Raw genomic sequence first — 24,693 nt, 5'->3', positions numbered from 1 at the left:
CTATTCCAGCTTCACTGTAAACAGTGAGGGCTGAAGGCACGTCCTTTGATTTCCTTGTAGTACCTAGTACAGTGCTTGTCACCTGCATGAGTGAGAAAGCCTCTGGGGGAGCAGTCGGAGAGGTGATCAGGAGGATGGGTGGGTCCAGCCTCCAAGCCCCTCCTCTCATGTGGCCCAGATGCTATCACTGGCCCCAGAAGCTCATCACTGGTCTGACGGTCAGAGGGGACCCCAGGGCAATACCTCCAGGGGAGTGAGAAGCATGGACCGGTGTTCCTGACGGGGAGAGAGGCTCTGGCTCCAGGAGCTAGGGTTGTGTGTTTATCAGAATTCTTTGGTTACAAGGACAGAAACCCAGTGCAAACCAACTCAGTAGAAAAAGGGAACGTGGCTGTGAATGGTCCTGAATGATGTACAGACTGGAGGAAGAGGCACGGGAACTCAGGGACAGGGGCTGGACATTCTGCACCACGAGGGCTCGCTTCCCCTCCTTCCGTCTCTAAGCTCTGTGTCTCTTTCCGCATTATCGCCTTTCTTGCCCACAGCAGAAGGGTCTTTTCTTTGTGGTAGGAAACGTGGCCTTGGGCAATCTCAACGGGAGAGGAGTCTTCGTGTGATCCATTGTTGGGGGGAGGGGTGTTCTGATCAGCCACGTTTGAGTTAAAAGCCAATCATTGCGGCCAGGGGGATGGCCACGGTTATTGGCCAATAGTGAACGTGGTGCCCACTCCCACAGCCAGAGCTGCAGGAAAAGTCTTTATAACTAATAAGGGGAAGAGGGTGGGAAGTTTGCTGGGCAGACACAACGAAGGCCAGAGACTGTGGGCAGCTCAGGGAGGTCAAGGATTCCGTTATCCTCTCTGTATCTTCCGTGCAGGGCACCTACCAGGCCACGCGGTGACATGGGCCGGGTTGTGTCTGAGTGGCTCATTTCTACACCCCTGGTGCCTGGCACCTTGCCTGGCACCTGTGAGATTCTCAGTAAATGTTTGTTGAACAGATGAATGAATGACATGCAGTTGGCGCTCAATGCGCAGTTGCCTGCCTGGCCTCATTCATTTATTCAGTTCCCAAATGAGGGCATTGTGAGCCACAACCGGATGCCCAGTGTGGTGTTGGTGTGGTTGCCATCAAATACCAGGGGTCATCTTTGTCCTTGCTGAGGACCCTACCAAGGTCCTGGTGAGGGCCTCTTCCACTCCCTGCACTGCTACCTGGGCTGGATAAGGGTGGCAAGGGCCTTCTCAGAATGGGTGGCATCAAGCCTCCATGCTTTCAGCTCCCCCTGCTTCTTCCTGAGAGCACAGGTGCGAAGGACACAGTCAGTTCTTTTTTTTTTTTTTTTTTTTTTTTTTGCTTTTTAGGGCCTCCTGGAAGTTCCCAGGCTAGGAGTTGAATCAGAGTTGCAGCTGCCGGCCTATACCACATCTCACGGCAACACCGGATCTTTAACCCACAGGGCGAGGCCAGGGATCGAACCTGCATCCTCATGGATACTAGTCAGATTTGTTTTTGATGAACCATGACGGGAACTCCTTTTTTTTTTTTAAGAGTCAGTTCTCAAAATGCCTTGTTCCCTTCCCTCTGGCCTTAGCATGTCCAGCCTGGCCAAGTCCGGGTTTCCTCCCCGCCTGCATTGGCCCCTGGAGAAACGGCTTCCCTTCGGGGAGGGCCCCGCCCCATCCCCCGACTCTGGGTGGAGAAAGCTCTCTCCAGAGCCCGAAGCCCCCAGCTTGGCTCAGCCTCGCCTCGGCTCCTGCAGGCCTCACACCCCGCTGCTCCCACATTCCTCCTCCTGTCCTTTTCTGTTTGCCGCCAAGGCAGTTCTGTGACCCGCACTCCTCACCTTCTGCCCCCTCCGGATCCTCCGTGACTTCAGAGCCTCCCGAGGCACAGCTGCTCCTCCGCCCCCCAGGCCCCTGGGCTTGGAGGGCTTGCTTGCCCTCGTGTCCTGCTGTGTCCAGACCCGCTTTTCTCTGACTGGGACGGTGCTGTGTGTTGCCTCGTGCTCCCAGCAGTGCCTGGGCCATACCGTGCACACAGCAGCTCTCCTGGAAGGTATGTGGATTCGAACCCTGAACCTGGGACGGCAGAGGGAGGAGGGGACTTGGAGCAGTGATTCATGTGACGGAGAAGGAAATAGGCCTTGAAAGGTACGAAGACTGGCTGGCTGTCTTGGTTTCTTCCCCTCTCTGGCCCCCAGTTGCCTCCTCGGTCGAGTGGTGGGAAGGTGGCCTCTCCGGGACCCCGCATGTGCCATTTGTTTCGACCGCACAGCCTGGCTGGAACTGATCTGGCGCCTGCGAGGGTTTTCTGGTCGGGGAGGAGGGGGAGATATGGTCCCCCTGGGCTGCCGTGGGCTCCTGTGATGTTCGGAGCTGCATGTCCAGTCCCATCTCCGAGAGCACCCATCAAAGCAAGCCCTGCTCTCTCCTGTTTCCGGTCCCAGGCCCTTTCCCCGCCCCCTGCTAAGGGCCACTTTCTGTTAGTAGCGACTGTCCTTTCTGTTAGTAGCGAGTGGAGTTTCTGAGCATCGAACACCCAGTCCTTAGAGGAGGCTCGGGCAGTCCTGCACCAGTTTATGGTTTCTGGAGGTGGCTGGAGAGGAAGGAGGTGGTTGGGGGCAGGGAGGCGGGTGACAGGAAGGATTAGCTGTGGCGCTTGCCCTTCCTGGTCCTTGAGGAAGTCACTTGTGTCTTGCCCAGAGAGGACCCCCATCCTGGCGTTGCCAGAGAATAGAGTGACCAGACCAGGGTCGCTCCCCACCAGCCTTCCCACTCTGGAGTTCTGAGTGCTTCAGTGACAGGAGCTGTAGGTGTTCTGTTTTAGGAAAATGAATTTGGCGGCTGGGACAAGGAGCAGAAAGTTAGACTGGTTGGTTGTGATTGTCATCTAGGCATGAAATCCATGCATTTGTTTGTTCATTCGCTATTTTATTAAGCACGGCTCTGAGTCTGGCAGGGTTAGAGGTACTGAGGATACAGAGGTGAGGACAGAAAGTCCGCTCAGAAGCTTATGAACAAGAGAGGAGACAAAATAAAACCATGTCAGTTCTTGAGTTCTGGTTCTAGAAATGGCAGTTTTGCTTGTAACTAGTCTAATTCTGTGGCTAAGAGTCCTTATAGACTAAAGAGAAAATACGAAATACAGTGATTTGAAAGCAGTCAAAACCAGGCAGGTGCACGGAGTTCCTGCTATGGTGCAATGGGATCAGCAGCATCTCTGGAGCACTGGGACACAGGTTCGATCCCCAGGCCCAACACAGCGGGTTAAGGATCCAGTGTTGACACAGCTGCGGTGGAGGTCGCAATTGCAGCTCAGATCTGATCCCTGGCATGGGAGCGCCATAAGCCGTGGGCCGGCATAGAAAGAAAAAACCAAAAACAGGCAGATGCTGAGGAGGAGACAGTCCTCGACAGAAAAGATACAGATGAGGGCGTTCCTATTGTGGCTCAGCGGGTTAAGAATTCAGCTAGTAGTCATGAGCAAGCTGCGGCGTAGACTGCAGATGTGGCTTGGATCTGGTGTTGCTGTGGCTGGGGGCTAGGCTGGCAGCTGCAGCTCTGATTGGACCCCTCGCGCCTGGGAACTTTCATATGCCTCCGGTGTGGCCCTAAAGAGGCGGCGGGGGGCGGGGGCGGGGGGGATGAGGTGCTTGGTTCATTTAAGCAGCTTCCTCCAGAGAGCACTGCCCCGTCTCAGGAGCTCACACGGAACATGGCAGCTTTACTGGTCAGAGTGTGGGGCTACCCGAAAAGCTAAAAATCTGGAGGGCAGATCCTGGAAAGGCAGGATTCTCCTCAAATCCTTGGCAGCTGTAAACTGTGCTTGGGCAGAGGGAAGCTTTAAGGAACCCAGCAAGCAGCAGCAGCCGGGAGGAAGAGATTTCAGTTGCTTCCTGGTGCTGAGGAAACAGAGTTTGGAATTCAGTTTCCACCAAGTTAGAGGGGCTTAGCAATTGCCTAAAGTTTGCTTTTGAAACTCTAGAAGGGCCTCACCTTATGATTAAACCCAAGGCAAGGGCCACACCTTAAGACTAAAAAGCCCAAACAACCCCACCCTAGCAAAACTTCAATCCAAGCCTCTACAGGATCAGGAGGATCCACCAGTAATTTAACTGCCTGCCGCAACAAAACTCAACATTCTTTTCAAGAAGATAAAAAATCCAGACTCCCTATAACATGTCATCCACAAGTCCAATATGCAATAAAAAAAATCCAGACTCCTTATAACATTATCCACTATGGCCAGTATATATAATAAGTTACTAGACTTGCAGGCAGCAGGAAAAAGTGACCCATAATCAAGAGAAAAAATAGTCAGTAGACCCAGACTCACAGATAACCCAGATATTGGAAAAAATATCACATAACTATCAATGCCGTGAAGAAGACTCTGCTAGAGAGTAACTGTGGTCACTACTTTAGGTTGGGGGGGTCAAGGAGGCTCTAAAGATGTGACTTTTTTTTTTTAATGGCTGCACCAGCAGCATCTGGAAGTTTTTAGGCTAGGGACTGAATCTGAGTCTGAATCTGGCGTGGGTCACAGCTGTGGCAATGCTGGATCCTTTAACCCACTATGCTGGGCCAAGGATCGAACCTGTGCCTGTGCAGCCACCTGAGCCACTGCAGTCAGATTCCCAACCCACATCTGCACAGTAGGAACTCCTAAAGATATGACTTTTTTTTTGCAATGTGAAGTGCCAGGCAGAGGAAGCAGTGCAAAGGCCCTGAGGCAGGAAAGAGTCAGCCTGTTCAAGGAAGGGCGAGGAGTCAATGTGAGCAAGGGGGAACCCTGTGATCCGAGATCAAACCAGTAGGTTCTTGCTCGCTCTCTCTCTTTTTTTATTTCTTTTTATGGCCACACCTGCAGCTTATGGAAGTTCCTGGGCCAGGGGGGGGAATAAGCTACAGCTGCCTGTCTATGCCACAGCCACGGCAACACTGGATCCGAGCTGCATCTGTGACCTACACTGTAGCCAGCGGCAACACCAGATCCTTAACCCACCGAGTGAGGCTCGGGATCGAACCCTCATGGATGCCATGTTGGCGTCTTAACCCGCTGAGCCACACGGGAACTCCAGACTGGTAGGTTTGACCAAAACATGCTTGATCTTGTGGCTCATAGGAAGGAGTGTGAATTTTATTTGAAGAACGATGAATCATCTTTGAAGGACTTTAAGCAGGAGAGAGACTGATCTGACTTACATTGCTTTTTCTTTTACTATGAGAGAGGCTGTCGTTTCAGATATTTAAAAGCCAGTTGAGAGTTCCCACTGTGCCGCAGTGGGTTAAGAATCTGACTGCAGTGGCTCTGGTCACTGTGGAGATGGGGGTTTGAGAGGAGACGTTGCCACGGCTGCAACATAGGAGCTTCAGCTCAGATTCAATACCTGGCCCAGAAACTTCCATATGTCATGGGTGCAGACGTTAAAAAAATATATATATTGTATTTCATGTTTTTAAAGCTGTGCGTGCACATCTTTTACTTCTGTCTTGTTGCTATTTTCTACGTAACTTAGTAATAGTAGTGATATTTTTTGGCTTTTAGGGCCACACCCAGGCTAGGGGTTGAATCAGAGCTACAGCTGCCGGCCTTCGCCAGAGCCACAGCAATGTGGGATCTGAGCCGCATCTGCGACCTACACCACAGCTCATGGCAATGCCGGATCCTTAACCGGGGCCGGGGATCGGAACCTGCAACCTCATGGATCCTAGTCGGGTTCATTACCGCTGAGCCACGATGGGAACTCCCCGTTTTTTTGGGGTTTTTTTGTTTTTCTTGGTAGAAGCTCTTTTTATATTGGGGAATAAACTATTTGTCTCTTAATAGTTACCTATACTTTTGTCATTTCAATTTTGACTTTGCTTATGGCATTTTTCTTGCCATGAAAAAAAATCATGTCATTGAATTCATGACTGTTTTCTTTATGACCGTCAGTACTCCAATATTATTTTAAAAATCTTGTAGAACTTAGTTATATCCTTAAAACATCATCCTTCCTGGCCATGAAGAGTGGCTTGTAGAGGGATGATACGGCCAGCATGATGGGTCAGAAAGATCTTGGTGTTTGGGGAGTTCCTTTGTTGTGCAGTGGGTTAAAGATCTGGTGTTGTCCCTGCTGTGGTGTGGGTTCGATCCCTGATCCGGGAACTTCTGCATGCTGCGGGTGCATAGCCACAAACAAACAAAAACCAAGAAAGATCTTGATGTTTGGACTCAGAAGACTGGGGCCAAATTTCAGCGCCATCTCATGTGACTCTGGTGAAATCGTTTCGCTACCCGTAGGGAATGTCTTTGCCTATAATACGGAATCATCAACATGTGTGGTGCTCTTAGACCCTGTTCCAGACACTTTACACGTATTATCTCATTTACCCGTTCCCGTGGTCTTATGATGAGGAAACCAAGTCACAAGAGAGGTTAAGCATTGTGCCCAAGCCACACAGGAAGTAGCAGAGCTGGGATTTGAACCCTGGTATCCGGATTCATGCTTTCAAAGCATGAAGATTATCCCGAGGAGCTAATGGAACGGAAGTGCTTTGGAGACTGGGATGCGCTGTGTGGGTGTCTTGTGTCCTTAATGGCCGCTGAGGAACGAGAGGAAGGTGGTGAAACGTGGGCGTCACGGAGACCTGGGTTTGCTCACTGGCTAGCGTGGCACCAGGAGGAGCTCACGTCACTTCTCTAACTCATGTCATTTCTCCCTTTCCCTCTCTCAACACTGTTAAGACATAATAATAGCTTTATGTAACAGCTTTGAGATGCAATTCACATACCGTAAAACCTAGCCATTTAAAATGTGTATTTAGGGGGTTCCTGGGGCGGCTCAGTGGGTTAAGAACCTGACTAGTATCCATGAGGATGCGGGTTTGATCCCTGGCCTTGCTCAGAGGGTTTAGGATCCAGCGTTGCCACAAGCTGTGGCGTTGGTGGCAGATGTTGCTTGGATCTGGCATTGCCGTGGCTGTGGTATAGGCAGGCAGCTGCAGCTCGTATTTGACCCCTAGCTGGGAACTTCCGTATGCTGTGGGTGTGGCCCTAAAAAAGACCACCAAAAAAGTGCACTTAGGAGTTCCCTGGTGGGCCAGTGGTTAAGGATTTGGCATTGTCACTGCTGTGGCTCGGGTTTTCTCCCTGGCCTGGGAACTTGTGCATGATGCAAATGTGGCCAAAAAAAATGTGCATTTAGTTGATGTGTTGAGTATGTTCACAGAATTGTGCAAGTCTCAAGGCAGTCAAATTCTAGAGCATTTTCATCACCCATCACCTGTACCTTTTGGCAGTTGCTCCTCGTTCCTGTCACCCTAGCCCAGCCCAGCCAGGCAACCACTGGTCTACCTCCTATACATTTACGTCTTGATTTCTTTTTAATTTTTTCTTTTAATGGTAGAATTTATTTTTTAGTATTTTTTTCTTTTGGCTGAGCCTGCAGGCATGCAGAAGTTTTCAGGCCAGGGATCAAACTGGCACCATAGCAGCAACCCAAACTACAGCAGTGACACTGCCAGAGATTTAACTGCTAGGCACTAGGGAACTCCTGAATCTTGATTTCTTTTTTTTTTTTTTCTTTTTAGGGCCACACTCATGGCATATGGAGGTTCCCAGGCTAGGGGTCCAATCGGAGCAGTAGCTGCCGGACTATGCCCCAGCCACAGCAACTCGGGATCAGAGCTGCATTTGCAAGCTACACCACAGCTCAAGGCAACGCCAGATCCTCAACCCACTGAGCGAGGCCAGGGATCAAACCCATGTCCTCATGGATCCTAGCTGGGTTCGTGAACCACTGAGCCATGAAGGGAACTCCTGAATCATGATTTCTTAATCTGTAAAGTTTGTGTGCAGGAGGCAGGTTGGATTCAAATGTCTTCCATGGAGTGTCTGCTCAGTGAGATGATGGGTGAGAAGATGCAGGACTGGGGAATCAGAGAGCTAAGTGGTGTCTAAAAAGTTAGGAGTGATGGAATTCCCGTCGTGGCGCAGTGGTTAACGAATCCTACTAGGAACCATGAGGTTTCAGGTTCGATCCCTGGCCTTGGTCAGTGGGTTAAGGATCCGGCGTTACCATGAGCTGTGGTGTAGGTTGCAGACGTGGCTCGGATCCCGCCTTGCTGTGGCTCTGGTGTAGGCCAGCAGCTACAGCTCCGGTTCAACCCCTAGCCTGGGAACCTCCATATGCCGTGGGAACAGCCCTAGAAAAGGCAAAAAGACAAAATAAATAAATAAATTTTAAAAAAAAGTGAGTGAGGTGTTGTGGGGAGATGAATGGTTGGGTTTGCGGGGATGGAGTGGTGGTACGTGATTTGGGAAGATTCTAAATGAGACTAGAGGATGGGGCCAGTGAAGCTGAGGAGCAAGAGGGAAGAATTCGAAGAAATGACTGTAGGCAGAAGAACTTTGGCAGAAAAACAAGGCTATGTAACAGGTTGGGATAACATTTGCAGAGCGGTGTGTAATGTAGACACTCCTACCCTCCTCATAAGGTCTTCAGAAATGTCAGCAGTTTCCAACTTGCCATCTGAAGCTGGCTTTGCTTTGGGGGGTAAAACAGAGGGCTGAGTCCTGCCTCTAGGTGGGGTGGGGCTAGAACCGAGGCTGGCCACGCGGGCTCTGCCACGGCTGGGCACAGGGGCACCGCAGTGCCTCTCACCACCACCCAAAGGGTTGGCAGTGAGGACCGAGTGATTTTTCACGTGTGAGAAGACTCATTGCCCCGCCCCGGGATCGCGGTCAGTGTCTGTCGCTGGCCTTGACTGTCGGGGGCAGCCAGGAGAGCCCCCGAGATGATGGCTTCGTGTCGTGCCTTCCCTTGCAGAGCCCAGCGTCTTCCTCATCTTCAGCCATGGACTGCAGGGCTGCCTGGAGGCTCAAGGGGGCCAAGTCCGAGTCTCCCCAGCCTGCAACGCCAGTCTTCCTGCCCAGCGCTGGAAGTGGGTCTCCCGAAACCGGCTCTTCAACCTGGGCAGCATGCAGTGCCTGGGCACAGGCTGGCCAGGCACCAACACCACCGCCTCCCTGGGCATGTACGAATGTGACCGGGAGGCGCTGAATCTTCGCTGGCACTGTCGCACACTGGGTGACCAGCTGTCCCTGCTCCTGGGGGGCCGCACCAGCAACACATCCAAGGCTGGCACCCCTGAGCGGGGCGATCAGAGCCGAAGTGGCCAGTGGCGCATCTATGGCAGCGACGAAGATCTGTGCGCTCGGCCCTATTATGGTGAGAAGCTGCTGGCACAGGAGGGCCAGGGCCACAGGGGGACAGACACCAGAGTGACAAAACCTTGGTCTCTGCAGTCCTCTGGCACTCACCTCTTTTGTTGTAATGGGGAGCATTTTTGAATAATTGAGAAAATGAACTCCAAAGCATTTAATTTTTTTTTTTAAGTTATGTAATTAATACACTCTTGGAAAGACCTCAGGAGTTCCTGTGTGGCTCGGTGGGTTAAGGATCTGGTGTTGTCACTGTTGTGGATCAGGTTTGATCCCTGACCCAGAAACTTCCACATGCCAGGAGTGCAGCCAAAAAAAAAAAAAAACAAAACACCTCAGACAATACTAAAGTGTATAATGTAAAACTCGATAAATCCCCTACCCCTAGGGCCACTGTTCAGGGAAGGTCCCAGGGTAACTGCCCCCATATGTCTTGATCACCCTCTTTCAAGGGCGAATGGGGACCAGAGTCACCCAGTGAGGGGCCTTTCCTGGTGGTCAGCTCCATCCTGGGGGCACTTTTCCTGGAAGCGACCTTGAATTCCAAGGTGGAACTTGGCACAAGGGCGGCTGGATTTTGGACAGGCATTAGGGCACCAGGGGACCCTCTCCCACCCCCCATTTCCCCACCCCTCCCCCACCCCCCACTTTCCCAGCCCTTTTGGATGAGCAGTGGGACTTCTCCCAGGCTCCTGGGCTGTCCTGGTGGCAGAGGGAGCCACTGCCACCTCCAGGGCTCTGCTGACCCCCCTCCCACCCTGGTTCCACCTCCTGGGTTCTAGGGGGTTTTCCCTGAGGGATGAGGGGGCTGGGCAGCCTCTGGGGTCCAGATGCCAAGGGTGCGGCTCCCCTCTCCTGCAGAGGTCTACACCATCCAGGGCAACTCCCACGGGAAGCCGTGCACCATCCCCTTCAAGTATGACAATCAGTGGTTCCACGGCTGCACCAGCACCGGTCGCGAGGACGGGCACCTGTGGTGCGCCACCACCCAGGACTACGGCAAGGATGAGCGCTGGGGCTTCTGCCCCATCAAGAGTGAGAGCAGAGTGGGGTGGGCCAGCGGGAGGGTGGCCGAGCTTTTGGGACTCGAGTGAGACACGGGCAGCCTGTGGGGCGGGGGGGGGGGGGTCTGCCCTCCTTGAGGGACCCTCCCCCGGGGCCCTGAAGGAGAGGGCTGGGAAGGGACCCACATCCGGCTGTCATGGTGGCAGGTAACGACTGTGAGACCTTCTGGGACAAGGACCAGCTGACTGACAGCTGCTATCAGTTTAACTTCCAGTCCACGCTGTCCTGGAGGGAGGCCTGGGCCAGTTGCGAGCAGCAGGGGGCGGATCTGCTGAGCATCACCGAGATCCACGAGCAGACCTACATCAATGGTGAGCCTGGTGGGGAGGCGGGGCGGCTCCAGAGTCCGGCCCATCCTGGGGGCGGGGCAGGGCAGCCGGCGCCTGAGACCTGGCCCCACCTTCACCCTTTGCGCTGGTGGGAGCGTGGAGGCTCTTGGTGGGGGAGAGGGAGGAGGATCAGGGATGGGGCGACACCCCTCATTGTCGCTGTCTTTCATCAGGGCTCCTCACTGGCTATAGCTCCACACTGTGGATTGGCCTTAATGACCTGGACACCAGTGGAGGCTGGCAGTGGTCAGACAATTCACCTCTCAAGTACCTCAACTGGGAGAGTGGTGAGGCATGAGGTTCTGGGTGCAGGGTGGCCTGGGGCCGCTCGGTCCCCCATTTACTCCTTCCCTGAAACCTACTCCAGGGAGCAGTGGGGGGAAGGGGGCTGCAGATTTCCACCCCCGGCTGGACTGGGCACCACCTTTGCGTGAATTAGGAACTGATGCCCTTTCCTCACGGGGGCCTGGGCGGCGGCCTGGATTTCATTCCCCACGTACCCCTTAACCTGAGGGCACCAGGGCCCTCAGGGCACCCGCAGCCCCGCCAGGGTGAGCGGGTGGGGCTGGAACCGGCTGCTGGACAGAGGGTCCAGGACCAGGGGGCGCGGGTGAGAAAGCAGCCAGGGCTGAAGTGAAGCGCTGGGCGTCAGAGCTGGCTCTGGCTTCTGGGGGAGCCCAAGGTTGCGAGGAGGGCTCCGGGGGCCATGGGGTGAGTCTCTCTTGTCTGGGGTGCTGGCGCCCTGCCCTGCCCACAGATCAGCCGGACAACCCGAGCGAGGAGAACTGCGGAGTGATCCGCACGGAGTCGTCGGGCGGCTGGCAGAACCGCGACTGCAGCATCGCGCTGCCCTACGTCTGCAAGAAGAAGCCCAACGCCACCTCCGAGCCCCCGCCTCCTGGTGAGCGGTGGTCCCCGAGACTGCGAGGGGGAGCGGGGCTCGTCAGGGCCACAGCCCACGGCGCTCTGATCCTCCTTGTTCTTTAATGGTTCCGCGGAGGTCTGAACACACTGTCATGTGCCATTAATTTGTTCCGGGACGTTTGTGGAGAGCTGGGTTAAATGCTTCGCTACTCCCCGTGACCTCCTGGTGGTCAGTCAGCTGCAGGTGACAGACATCCACACACAACTGGAATATCCTGAGTTGCGTGCTATTATAAAAAATATGTATAATAAATATTAGAGGGCCTTAGGGAAGAAATTGATTAACTCCTGAGTGTTAAGGAGGGTTTCATGGATGTGATATTTGCTTTGGGCCTTTCAAGTTGAGTGTAAGTTTAAAAAGGCGTAAAGAGGGAAGGGCATGCCTGGCAGAGGGAACCGCAGGCGCAAAGGTGTGGAGGCGCGGAAGTTCACGGCATCTTTAAGGATGGTGAGAATTGCACCCCTACAGTTAGATGCTAAAGTATGGTCCCTGGACCAGCAGCACAGTGTCACCTTCCCAGGTGATGTTATAAAAGCTTGTTATACATGCAGAATCTCAGGTGCCCCCGCCCCTCTCAATTAATTGAATTAGAACCTTGCATTTCACAAGCTCCTTAGGCGATTCAGGTAGTTTGAGAAGTACTGGCTTCGGGGGCACAGGGACAGGAACAGTTCCAAAAGGCAGGTTGCAGCCAGTCCCTGAAGGATCTTGGCTTCTGGGTGAAGTGTGGGCGGGGCCAGGAAGGCTGTGGGAGCCTTGCAGGCTTTTAAGGCAGGGAGTGTCTTGCTCACAATTGTGATTCACCAAGCTCACCCTCTGGACAGGGCACCGCTTTGGGGTGTGGCTTTAGGCAAGCAAGGATGCAAATTGTGGATAAACTCAGATCCCCTGCAGGGTTGCTGTAAGGCTGGAGACCTGGCCTGGCCTAAAAGAGTGTCTCCATAGGTGGCAGAGAACATTTATCTGTGTAGGGAGAAAGGGCTGCTTCAGGAGTCCAGTAGCCATAGGATGGTAGAGAGGGGATTTCTACAAGGAAAATACAGTGAAACCAGGAAAAACCCACAAAACACAAAAAGTAAAGAGCTTGTGTGGATTGACGTTAGAAACCTGACTAGTATTTATGAGGATGGGGGTTCGATCCCTGGCCTTGCTCAGTGGGTAAAGGATCTGGGGTTGCCACAAGCTGTGGAGTTGGTCACAGATGCAGTTCAGATTCGACCCCTAGCCTGGGAACTTCTATATGCTGTGGGTGTGACCCTAAAAAGAAAAAAAAAGAGCTTATGGAGCAAAACTTTTGCTTCTGACCATTCAAGTGCTGCCAAAGATTGATTCAGGGTCATTGGCCCCTGCCCTCTCCTCTCACCCCCTGGGGGGTCAGGAGCAAAAGTCTAAAACATCGGCACCTCACTTCTCAGGCACCTCACCTCCAGCCGGGGGGAGCCTGACCAATCCCAGGGTTTCCCTTTCTGAAAGGGGGGCCCCGGGGCCGGTATGGGCAGTCCTGGCCTCTCTGTGGCCCCCAGTGGGACTGGCCTCTTGCCAGGTCCTCTGTCCCCTGGATCTGCCCAGTGTAGCTGCTGTGGGGTGTCCTCCTCTGGGGCTTTGTGACATGCAGATACGTCTCTAGCCTTGGGTTTCCTTTTTCCTCCCCGCTCACATGTCTCTGCATGAGACATATTTTCTAAGCAGCTTCTTGGGTGGGTTCAGCCTTCTGGGACTCAGCACTCAAAGCATGTCATTTCAGAGGCCGGTGCCATTGTGCCCCAAAGTGCCCACATCTCCTGAGCCTGCTTCCTGAGCCGTGGCCCAAAGCAGCTCCCGGTGGGTCTGAACACCCACTGAACTCTTCTGTCCGGGTGGCAGCCTTGGGTCTGAGCTCAGCTGCTGATGAGAGATGATCGACAGGTCTTGAGCCAGGGAGTGACCCCACTTAGGCTCTCAGCTCTCCCCACTTTGCCGAGAGGCAGGCTGCCTGGACCCTGGCACATCTCCCAGGATGGAGTGGATCCCAGTGGAGCGATGCTTCAAGTGGGTACCTGCCTTCTCGCCCAGCCAGGCAGAGTCCTGCCCAAGCCTGATGGCGTGGGTGGCTTGGTGAAGTCTTATTTTCTCTTGCCAAGGCCCAAGTGAGGGCTTGTTTGCCTCTGCTGCCCTCGGACCCTGATCCCTAGAGCGTGAACCTGAAACACCCGGAACTGGGGGTGAGGAAGGGCCAAGGGCCAGTCATTTCCTCAGTCCTGGAGTGCAGGGTGCAGAGCTGGAGGTGTGGGAAGGAGCCAGAGGAGGAATCCCAGCCAGGGACGCCTGCCAGGCAGTGGTGACTTCACGAGCTGCTGACCAGGGTGTGGGAGGGGTCCTACCCGCTTTATCCTAGACTGACAGGGCCACACCTCGTAGATGTTCTTTGAGACAATGACAGCAGTGTCATTTATTAAGCAAGGTGGAATCTTACAGTAGGAAACCTCATTTACAGAGGTGGAAACTGAGGCTCCTGGGGCTGGTCTGTCCTGAATCCCTTTTTGCTTTTTAGGGCTGCCTGTGGAAGTTCCCAGGCTAGGGGTCGAATCGGAGCTGTAGCTGCCAGCCTACGCCACAGCCAAAGCAACATAGGATCCAAGCCACATCTGCTACCTACCCTGCAGCTCACAGCCACACTGGATCCTTAACCTACTGAGCGGGGCCAGGGATGGAACCCGCATCCTCATGGATACTAGTAGGGTTCTTAAGCCGCTGAGCCACAACAGGAACTCCCCTGCCCATCTCTTTCTGAGAGTCCCAGCTGGAGGGGCCGTCCTGTCTCGGGGGCAATCTGCCACCACCTCCTGGGGCTCCAGCAGCCCTGGAGGGTTTGGTCTTTTCCCATCATTCAGCACTCTGACTGGGCCTGGGGTGGGGAAGGGCAGAGCTGGGACAGGTTTGGAGGGGAAGTGGCTTTGGGTCCCTGCCTGTGCTACTATCCAGTGGGTCAATTCCCGGGCTGGACTGCTGGCTCAGTGCCTGAGCAGCCGCCTCGTGGGTCTCCGCAGATGTGTGGGCCAATGTGAAGGTGGAGTGTGAACCCAGCTGGCAGCCCTTCCAGGGCCACTGCTACCGCCTGCAGGCCGAGAAGCGCAGCTGGCAGGAGTCCAAGAAGATGTGTCTGCGGGGTGGGGGCGACCTGCTCAGCATCCACAGCATGGCCGAGCTGGAGTTCATCACCAAGCAGATCAAGCAGGGTGAGGGGCTACTTGGCCCGGGGGTTGGGAGGGAGGTCAGGGCCTCTCGATATCCCCGTTGACCCCAGAGGCTTAGGGACGCTTCCTTCCTCCCCTGCCCGCCACGGAGACTGACCTCCTGATGTCCTCTCTCCCCTCCCTCACTGCTGCACCCCCCCCCCCAGAGGTGGAGGAGCTGTGGATTGGCCTCAATGATCTGAAACTGCAGATGAATTTTGAGTGGTCTGACGGGAGCCTCGTGAGCTTCACCCACTGGCACCCCTTTGAGCCCAACAACTTCCGGGACAGCCTGGAGGACTGTGTCACCATCTGGGGGCCGGTGAGAACCCTCTCTCCCTATCAAAGGCCCCCCAAATCATCCCCAGCCTCCAGGTGCTACCCCAGTTGGAGGATGTTCTCCTGTTGGTTCCTGCTAATAACACCACCCCCCCCCCCTTGCCTAAACCCGCGCTCCCACCTCACCTCCGACCTGCTGAGTCACCTTGGGCAAATTACTTAACCTCTCAGGGCCTCAGTTTCCTCGACCATCAGTGGAACTCTAATAGTGCCAACCTCAGAGGGTCATTGGGAGGATTAAAGGGGTTTAATTCTTGTGAAGCCTCAGGACGTTGCCTGGCATGATCTTGGTCTCCTGCCAGCTGCACTTTCCTGCCAGCAGGTGGCGTCAGAACCCATGTTACGTGGACATGCCCCACAGGTGGGGCTGCTCTTTGCCAACCCTACCCAGACCAGGGTCCCCTCCCCTCAAGACATCATGGGAGTTGTGACTCTTTGCCAGGGCTTTGGCTCAGACGCATGGTGGGTAAATAAAGGAATTGATGCAGAGCTTCAAGCAGAGATTAAAGACCTTTAAAAAATAGACAAAGCCATAGGGACGGGCTGCCCACTCCAGAGACAGAGGACATTCTGCCATGAGATAGAGCCAGCAGTGCTGTGACCGTAGAGACACCTGGCTTAGGCGATGCTATAAAACTGTAATGAACAATAATCTATTGAGCATCTGCTACGCGTCGCACGTGTTCCTGGGGGCCGGGGGACACAAACACCTCTGCCCTGCGGATGGAGCTCAGGGCAAACAGGAACCGCTGGCTGGTGCGCTGGGCACGGGAGGGCTGAGGTTACAAGGGGCCGAGGGTTAAGTTCCTCTTCAGCTCCATCGGCTGAGCCGAGGGTCGGGGCACCCAGCCTCTGCTTACCCTGGATCTGCTGGACACCTTTTGCCAAACGGGAATCTCAACCGCAAGTCAGAGGCAGGGCTGGTTCTAGATACCAAGCTCACTGAAGGCCTTTGGGCGATTTGGGGCCATTGGGTTGAGACTCCCCTCACCCTGTGTCCCTAGGAGGGTCGTTGGAATGACAGTCCCTGTAACCAGTCCCTACCATCCATCTGCAAGAAGGCAGGCCAGCTGAGCCCGGGGACGGCCGAGGAGGACCACGGCTGCCGGAAGGTGAGGGTGCTTCTGGAGCCGCCCCAGGCGGGGCCAACCCGAGGGGCTCCCGGGGAGGGAGGGGTGAATGGAGTCCCGGGGCCTCCTCCCTCCCTTCTGCTCCCCCAACTGCTCTGTTCCAGAGGGAGTTCCCCTAGACGAGGTGGAGTGCGGGTAGGAGGCTGCTGGGAGGAAGCGAAGCCCCCTCTCCATGGGAAGCCACTCCCCAGAGGCAGCAGAGAGCCAGGAGGTGGGGCTGGGGGACCCCCAAGTCTGGCGCAGTCAGCAGCCGAGTGGAGAGCCTGTGTCCTGCCTTCCCGCCTCTGTCTTTGCTGGTGCCACGCCATCGATCCAGCATCTGCCTCCTTAGGAGGAACGAGGCCGCCCTGGTGTCTCCCTCCCTGTGTTCTAGCCCCCAGGAGGGAAGCGATGAGGCCCGATGGGGGGGAATGAATGAGTGGCTGGGAGAGGGTATGAATGAGGGCAAAAATTTCCCTCCTCCAGGCCACCCCCCGGCGCCCAGCCCAGCAAGGGTGTGAGGGGTGTGGACACACATGGGGAGGTTGCTTGTAAAGGACACCTCATGGGGTTTCAGCCTCTATGGCTCCATCTGCTGAGGCCACGCTTCTCCTGCCAGCCTCTCACTGCCAGTCTAGCTCCTCACTACTTTCCTTTGGATTCAGCCCTTTACCATACCCCACCCACCTGGTCCCCACACTCCCCCCCCAGGGGAGGAGCAGGACATGCCAGCAGGCACGACCTCCCATGGGGAGGAGGAGAGAGCCAAAGAGTGGGGGGGACCATGGGGTCAGGGACGGATCTGGGGCTCTGTCCTGGCTTGGGCCGGGGGCAGGGGGGAGGCAATGATTAACTGCCCTGCACCAGGGTCTGCCCGGAATGGGGGTGTGTGGGGGGTGTAGAGCAGCCACAGTTAACACCTCAAAAGAGCCAGAGGTCTTAGCACAGCCCTGCTGGACATATGGGGATCTGTGCCCTCCCCACCCCGTGCATGTACACACCACACACGTATGTATACACACATGCACATTCACACACACACATGCACACATAAACACATACAACACACACACAAACACATTTGCATATATACATATACACTGTACATACATACATGTTGACACACAAATGCATATACACACAGACATATACACATACACATACATACACGTATATATACGTACGTACACACATAAACACACATACACAAAACACATAACACATATGCAAATATACGTACACATGCACATAAATACACACACACACACACACACCCCAGCTTCTCTTCTGCTCTGGCTCCTGCCCAGGGGGCTGCCTCTTTCTCTCCCAAGTGCCAGCCCCCATCCCCAGGCATCCCACTTGAAGACCTCCTGGAGGCGAAGGGCCTGTCAGGCAGCTGAGGTCATCTGAGGAGCAGGGCCGTGATGGGGGCAAGATGCAGCCTCTGTGGTGTGGGTTCAAGTCTGGCTGCACCTGCACTGTGTGTACAGTATCAGGCCATGTCATTTCTCTGAGCCTCAAGTCCTTGTCTGCAGGGCAGGAGCCTCAGGTCCTTGTCGGCAGAGAGGCCCTGGGGGTGGCCCAAGGGGCGAGGGGTTGGGAGGGTGAAGCCTCCTGGCCTCCTGAGAACCAGCCCTGCAGGGGGTGGCCTCTTTCTCATCTGTGCCGCCCCTCGCTGAGGGTCTGGCCCCCGCCCCAGGCCAGCCGCATTCTCCGTGTACTCCCGCTTTTCCAGGCCCTTGAGTGTTACCCAGCCCCCTCCATGTCCTGGCAGCTCTCCCAGCTTTTTAGTTCTGGTTTCTCAGCCAATTGGCCGTTTTCCCACTGCGTCTCTTGGTTCAAATGCCCCAGAGAGGAGTCTGATGGGCCACTCATTTTTCTTGGCCAGGCCACAGGCCAGGCGACTGGCCGTCTCATGATCAGCCACTTGGGCTGTGCTTCCCCTGGTGTCTGGCGTTGGGGGACAACAGTGGGAATTGGAGGGTGGAGTGACACGGTGCAGATCCAGCACTGGAAGGGCCAGTCCTGGTGTCAAACCAGTCCCCTCTGTCCTGTGGCCAAGCCTGCGGAAAACGCAGTGGTGCCACTGATGGGCCCCCTCACCCCAGGACTGATGGGTGAGGGAGGAGGGCCCTCCCCACAGACATTCCTTTTCTGCCCACTCTCTCGAGCCAGGGTTGGACGTGGCACAGCCCATCATGCTACTGGCTGGGAGAAGACCAAGTAACCTACAGTGAGGCCCGGCGCCTGTGCACTGACCACGGCTCTCAGCTGGTCACCATCACCAACAGGTACAGGAGGGGACCAGCCCTCGGCCCTGCCCTGGCCTGATGTGGTCCCTCCACCAAACGGGGCAGCATTTTGCCGTCAGATGCAGAGGGATCCGAATCCTTTGAGCCTCACCTGGGTCCAGGGCCTTTTTCAATATTGTCACAAGAATGACTCTTATTTATTAAGCATCCCCAGCCTGGGTCAGGTCCCCGGAAGGGGCAGGAACAGGCATAAGTATGGCTGGATGCCTGAAAGAGGCCTCGATTGTGTCTGATTTTCTCTTCCTTCTCAGCAAGGCACGGAGGTACAGGAGCTGGGTGGCCATGTGTCAGCTGCAGGGTCCACAGGGGTCCTGAGCAAGTTACTGATGGGGGCAGCACGCATGCTCCCAGAGCAGGGCGTCCGGCCTGTGGCCCAGGGAGTGGTAGCCAGCGGGCCCCCAGCTCTGACCAGCCCCTCTCCTGCAGGTTCGAGCAGGCCTTTGTCAGCAGCCTAATCTACAACTGGGATGGCGAGTACTTCTGGACGGCCCTGCAGGACCTCAACAGCACCGGCTCCTTCCGCTGGCTCAGCGGGGACGAGGTCATGTACACACACTGGAACCGGGGCCAGCCCGGTGAGCCCCTCCGCCGCCGCCCTTGCCCAGCCCATTTCGTGAACTTTCCGTGGTAAAGCCGAGGGCCGAGGTGGGCCGGCCCTGCCAGGACCGAGACTCGGGGCTTCAGAGGAAACAGATCAGTCCTGGTGACGTGGTCAGGAGGACAGGTGCTGGAGCCGAACTGCCCGGCTCTGATCCTGACACTGCCGCTTATCGGGGTGCCCCATCCGCTGCCTCCCATCCCCTCTTTGAGCCTCAGTTTCCTCATCTGTCGAATGGGGAGAACGGTACTTTGCTCGCAGGGCCGACCTGAGGCTGAGATGGCTTCTTATATGTAAAGCTCTTAGAAGAGCGAGCTGAGCGCAGGGCCAGTGCTGCCTGTTATTCTTACCATTTCACATTCTTTAGCCTTTTTTAACCCTTTCAATACCCCGATGAGGTAGAGATGACGCCGGCTCAGAGGGGCTCAGCAGCTTGCCAAAGATCTCGCAGGAGCAAACGCAGAGCTAGGACTCTGCCTCCACTCCTGGGCCCCGACACCACAGAGCGTGTCCCTGCCGAGACGGCCAAGCCGGTTCCCGGTGCCGGGGCTGTGGCGGTGCCCCGTGGGGATGTGAGGGAGGGCCGGACCCCGAGTCCTCCTCAGCACGCGGGTCTCCCTTCTCCCTCCTCCAGGGTACAGCCGCGGGGGCTGCGTGGCCCTGGCCACGGGCAGCGCCATGGGGCTGTGGGAGGTGAAGAACTGCACCTCGTTCCGGGCTCGCTACATCTGCCGCCAGAGCCTGGGCACGCCGGTGACGCCGGAGCTGCCCGGGCCAGACCCCACGCCCAGCCTCACCGGCTCCTGCCCCCAAGGCTGGAGCTCAGACCCCAAACTCCGGCACTGCTACAAGGTAGGCAGCCTGTTGGCCTGGGGTCGGGGAAGAGAGAAAAAAGAGCAACGAGGGGCGTTCCCGTCGTGGCACAGAGGAAAGGAATCTGACTAGTACCCATGGGGACCTGGGTTCGATCCCTGGCCTCGCTCAGTGGGTTAAAGATTTGGCATTGCCATGAGCTGTGGAGTAGGTCACAGACTCAGCTCGGATCCCACGGTGGCTACAGCTCCAATTGGACCCCTAGCCTGGAAACCTCCATATGCTGAGGGTGTGGGCCTAAAAAGACCAAAAAAAAAAAAAAGAAAAAAAAAGAGCAAAGAGGCAGCAGGTGGGTGGCTCCTGGGCAGACTGCAGATAGAGGTCCATACTGGGGAAACTCTTGTGAGTGGAATCTGAGGCCTGGTAGGTGCTCAGTAAACATGTGAACAATTGAAAAAAACCATAGAAACCGTTGGTTACAGAGGCCCTCAAATGTTGGGGCCAGGCTACCTGCTCTTCAGAATTGCTTGGGGAGCCTGATTTTAAAAAATCTTCCAGCAGTTGCTGCTGTGGCACAGTGGGTTAAGAGTCCCACTTCCGTGGCTCGGGTCACTGCAGAGGCGAGGGTTCAATGTCCGGCCTGGTGCGGTAGCTTAAGGGATCTGGCATTGCTGTGGTTGTAGTGTAGGTCGCAGCTGTGACGTGGTTTCAATCTCTGGCCTGGGAACTTGATATGCCATGGGTGTGGCCATTAAAAAAGAAAAATCTTCTAGGCTGCCACTGTGGAGGCTGGGATTCAGTGGGTCATGATGGGGCCTGAAAACTTGTGTTTCTAACCCCTGCTGGGTTTGGGAGCCACTGATGTAGTCCATGTTCTTTTATTACACAAAAAGCAGACGTCCAGGAACGTGAAAGGACCTGGCCACAGCAAACTGTGGCTCTGTGGGGGTAAGAGCCCAGCTCCCCCCACTGGTCCTGCCCAGGGGGACCAGGCAGGGGGTGCTCTCTGGAGGTGACTGGGCCGGTTTCCCTTCTGTGGGGCTCCCTCTCCGATGAGCAGAGCCGTCTTCGCTGGCCTCCACCTCCTGCCCGTGGAGGCCCGAGCCCCCGTCCCCACGCATGTCTTGGGAGAGCAGGTGTCCCGTGGGGAGGTGGCGCACTGGGGACAGCTGGCATCACTGGATTCTGCCCCTGCAGGTGTTCAGCTCAGAGCGGCTGCAGGACAAGAAGAGCTGGGTCCAGGCCCAGGGGGCCTGCCGGGAGTTGGGGGCCCAGCTGCTGAGCCTGGCCAGCTACGAGGAGGAGCACTTTGTGGCCAACATGCTCAACAAGATCTTTGGGTACCGAGCCTGCGGCGATGGCCCACATGCATGTTTGTGGGGCTTTTGGTTTTGTTGGACATGGGGCAGGGGGTGGCTGAAAACAGCCCTAGGGAGGTCTGTCCCAGGGCTTGGAATGACCTGTGTGTCAGCTACTAGTGCCAGGACCATCCTACCCCCCCTCAAGTAACCTTGGTCTCCCTGGAATTGGAGACCCTGTGTTGCTCACCAGAGCCAGCAGCATCCCTCAGACTCACAAACTTCTACACGAATAACCACCCTCGCCGTTCCAGGGCAGAATCTCCTACAGGCTGATCCAAGGGAGCACCCCCCACTCCCAAACCTGCACCATCCCATAATAACCCATGCTTCTCAGGAAACAGCTTTTCCTGAGAGACGACAGGAAGAGATAGGCTACAAAAGTAAACGTTTGCCCGTGAGGTCCCTCCAGAACCCCATCTCTGTCCTGTGGCTTCCTCTGGCATCCTGTGACACAGCCCTGTAATCCCTTAACCTTGAGGCAAATCCAAAGGGACACAGGCTACCCAAGATCTTAATTCCAGGGATATCTCCTCCCAGGAAAAAACGGCACCGTTACATTATTTGACCTGCGATTATACTGGCTCATGTCGATCACTTCTCACCATGTACCAGGTCCTGCACTAAACATTTAACCCACGTTCAAAAGTCTCATCAACCCTACAAAGCAGACCTTATCCCTTGAGGCTGATAGAGAGGTTGGGTTTTTTGCTCAAGGTCACAGAACTGGTCCATGGGTGATCCGGGACTGAAATCCAGGAGTGTCTGATTCCGTGGTCCCAGGTCTAAGTACCATCCCCATCAGCTTCCTTATGTAAGAGCCTGCAGTCTTGCTGGCAGGGCAAACCCCACCTAAAGGGAAGCCAGGGAAGGGAGCCAGGCCACCCACCCTCTATGAGCAGGGCGTCTGGTCCGAGAGCCCAGTTCTCTCTGGGGAGAGAACTTTTTAAGGGTGGCTCCAGCAGTGTTTTGCCTGGTGTGTGTGAAGCCCAGATGGAGAGGCCCCCGGCCATGGGGAGTGCCTGGGTCACAGCTGCAAGGGGCCCTCCTCCTCTCACTTCCCATGTCTTCTGTCTTCACCCCCGGGTTGTGCTGAAGTGAATCAGAGCCCGAGATCCACGAGCAGCACTGGTTCTGGATTGGCCTGAACCATCGAGACCCCGGAGCTGGACAGAGCTGGCGCTGGAGCGATGGCCTTGGGGTGAGGGGGCCTGGAGGAGGCGGGGCAGGTGGGCGGGCCCTGGGTGGGCGTGGCTTGGATCTGGTGCGGCCCTTCCAGGTTTGAGAGGTTTAGTGGAGGTAGGGTCTCTGCCCAGAGCCAGTAGGCGGCGGGCCGGTCCCTGCTACCACAGGCCTCCGGTTGGTCTGTTTGGGGGACGGGGGCAGCCTGCGCCTGGCCCCTGAGACGCCTCTCCCGCTCCGATCTCATCAGTTCTCTTATCACAACTTCGATCGGAGCTGGCACGACGACGACGACATCCGAGGCTGTGCAGTGCTCGACCTGGCCTCCCTGCAGTGGGTGGCCATGCAGTGCGAGACGCAGCTGGACTGGATCTGCAAGATTCCTCGAGGTTGAGTGGGGTGGCGCTGGCGGAACAGGCATGGGGCAAAGGGGGGCCCGGCCGGGAGGTCCCGGAAAGGCTCTCCTTTTCCTGGAGCTTCTTTGTTTCTGTTGTCATGTAGGTGCGGACGTTCGAGAGCCGGACGACGTCAGCCCGCAAGGTGAGGCTTCCTGCCCATCCCATTCCCCATGGCAGCCGGGAGAGGGGATGGGGCTCGGCCAGGACAGAACGAAGGGGATTGAGGGGAAGCGGATGGAGCACCCTCCTGGCACAGGTCGGGTGGGCTCTCAGGCCTAGCAGGCCTGGCTTTGCCCTGGACCTGCCTTGTCCTCCGCGGGGTGGGGCAGGCAGGTAGTCCCTGCCCAGCCTCCCCTCCCACGCCCGTGCTGCCCTCGTAGGACGAATGGAATGGCTGCGTTTCCAGGAGGCGGAGTACCAGTTCTTCGAGCACCAGTCCACGTGGGTTCAGGCGCAGCGCATCTGCACGTGGTTCCAGGCGGAGCTGGCTTCTGTGCACAGCCAGGCGGAGCTAGACTTCCTGGGGCACAACCTGCAGAAGGTGGGCACGTTAGCGAGCAGGGAGGGCAGGCCCAGGAGCCAGGGAAAGGCCCTGCTACCCCTCACCTGTCTCTCCCGCTCCCCAGTTCTCTCGGGGCCAGGAGCAGCACTGGTGGATCGGCCTGCACACCTCAGAGAACGATGGCCGCTTCAGGTGGGAGCTCTAGCGGGCAGCAGGTGTGGGAGGGGCGCTCGCGTGGATGGCTAGTCTCCACCCAGGCTGGAGATGGGGTGGCTGCTTAGCACACCGAGACAGATTTGGATTCGAATCCAGGTCTGCCCCTTGAAGGCTGTGTGGCCTTGAGCAAGTGACTTAACCTGTTCTGGACTTTGGTTTTCTCACCTCAAAATGAAACCACAGGCCTCCCTGGTAGGATTGTTGTCAGGATTAGAAATAAGGATGTGGGAGTTCCCGTTGTGGCTCAGTGGGTTAAGAACCTGACACTGTCTCTCTGAGGATGCAGGTTTGATCCCTGGCCTTGCTCAGCGGGTTAAGGATCCAGCATTGCTGCAAGCTGCACCACCGGTCACAGATGCAGCTTGGATCCCATGTCACTGTGGCTGTGGTGCAGGCCTGCAGCTGCCCCTCCAATTCAACCCCTAGCCTGGGGAACTTCCATAGGTCATGAGTGTGGCCCTAAAAAGATTTAAAAAAAAACAAAAGAAAGAAAAAGAAAGAAAGAAGGATGTGAACCCTTAGCAGGCAATCAGCACATTATCAGGCACTAAATAATGGCAACTCATATGCTGTGTTCCCTCAAGAATAAGGTCCCCAGAGGACATGGGCAAGAACCTGTGATGGTCCAGAGCGGGCTCTTGGTATTCAGAGCCCACCTCCCATGCAGGAGGCATGGAAGAACCAGGAGCACATGGGTGTGTGAGCACAGTGTTGCCCTTGAACCCCTGCTCTAGGATACTTGGACTTCTTTGCTAGATAGAGAAATGAATGCCCAGGAGGGCAGGGCCTTACCTGGAGGCACTGGGTCCTTGGGTTCCAGCTGCACTGAGCTCAGTAGCCCCACTCCTCAGCCCTCGACCACTGAGCCCCTGGACTTGGGCCCTGGTTCCCTGCCCCCTGATTGCTGCATACAGGGTGTGGGGGGGTGTTGAGCCTGGCGCCAGTGCTGGAGTCACTGTTGCAGGTGGATAGATGGTTCCGTTATAAACTTCATCTCCTGGGCACCCGGCAAGCCTCGGCCCATCGGCAAGGACAAGAAGTGCGTGTACATGACGGCCAGCCAAGGTGAGGGCTTGGTGAAGAGAGGAGAAGGCTGATGGAGGGCAGGGAGGGGAGGGCCTGTCC

At 55.9% G+C, this 24,693-nt stretch overlaps 1 protein-coding gene across 1 annotated transcript in view; it reads left to right on the top strand.

The window, feature by feature from the left end:
• The window catches only part of MRC2 (mannose receptor C type 2), a 60,303-nt gene that overhangs the window by 25,407 nt on the left and 10,203 nt on the right, over window positions 1-24,693 (top strand). The window contains exons 2-19 of the mRNA XM_047756879.1: window positions 8,816-9,217; window positions 10,072-10,245; window positions 10,422-10,586; window positions 10,778-10,891; window positions 11,362-11,505; window positions 14,556-14,744; window positions 14,909-15,063; window positions 16,085-16,192; window positions 18,365-18,480; window positions 18,928-19,076; window positions 19,734-19,951; window positions 21,110-21,252; window positions 22,369-22,471; window positions 22,703-22,841; window positions 22,954-22,992; window positions 23,231-23,391; window positions 23,477-23,544; window positions 24,533-24,633. Coding sequence (XP_047612835.1) covers window positions 8,816-9,217; window positions 10,072-10,245; window positions 10,422-10,586; window positions 10,778-10,891; window positions 11,362-11,505; window positions 14,556-14,744; window positions 14,909-15,063; window positions 16,085-16,192; window positions 18,365-18,480; window positions 18,928-19,076; window positions 19,734-19,951; window positions 21,110-21,252; window positions 22,369-22,471; window positions 22,703-22,841; window positions 22,954-22,992; window positions 23,231-23,391; window positions 23,477-23,544; window positions 24,533-24,633 — 2,688 coding nt within the window. The remainder of the gene's footprint in view (window positions 1-8,815; window positions 9,218-10,071; window positions 10,246-10,421; window positions 10,587-10,777; window positions 10,892-11,361; window positions 11,506-14,555; window positions 14,745-14,908; window positions 15,064-16,084; window positions 16,193-18,364; window positions 18,481-18,927; window positions 19,077-19,733; window positions 19,952-21,109; window positions 21,253-22,368; window positions 22,472-22,702; window positions 22,842-22,953; window positions 22,993-23,230; window positions 23,392-23,476; window positions 23,545-24,532; window positions 24,634-24,693) is intronic.

Source organism: Phacochoerus africanus, chromosome 14 (genome assembly GCF_016906955.1).
Source record: "Phacochoerus africanus isolate WHEZ1 chromosome 14, ROS_Pafr_v1, whole genome shotgun sequence".
Lineage (NCBI taxonomy): Eukaryota > Metazoa > Chordata > Mammalia > Artiodactyla > Suidae > Phacochoerus > Phacochoerus africanus.
Note: the sequence above shows the minus strand (reverse complement) of the source record. Positions and strands in the feature narration are given on the sequence as shown.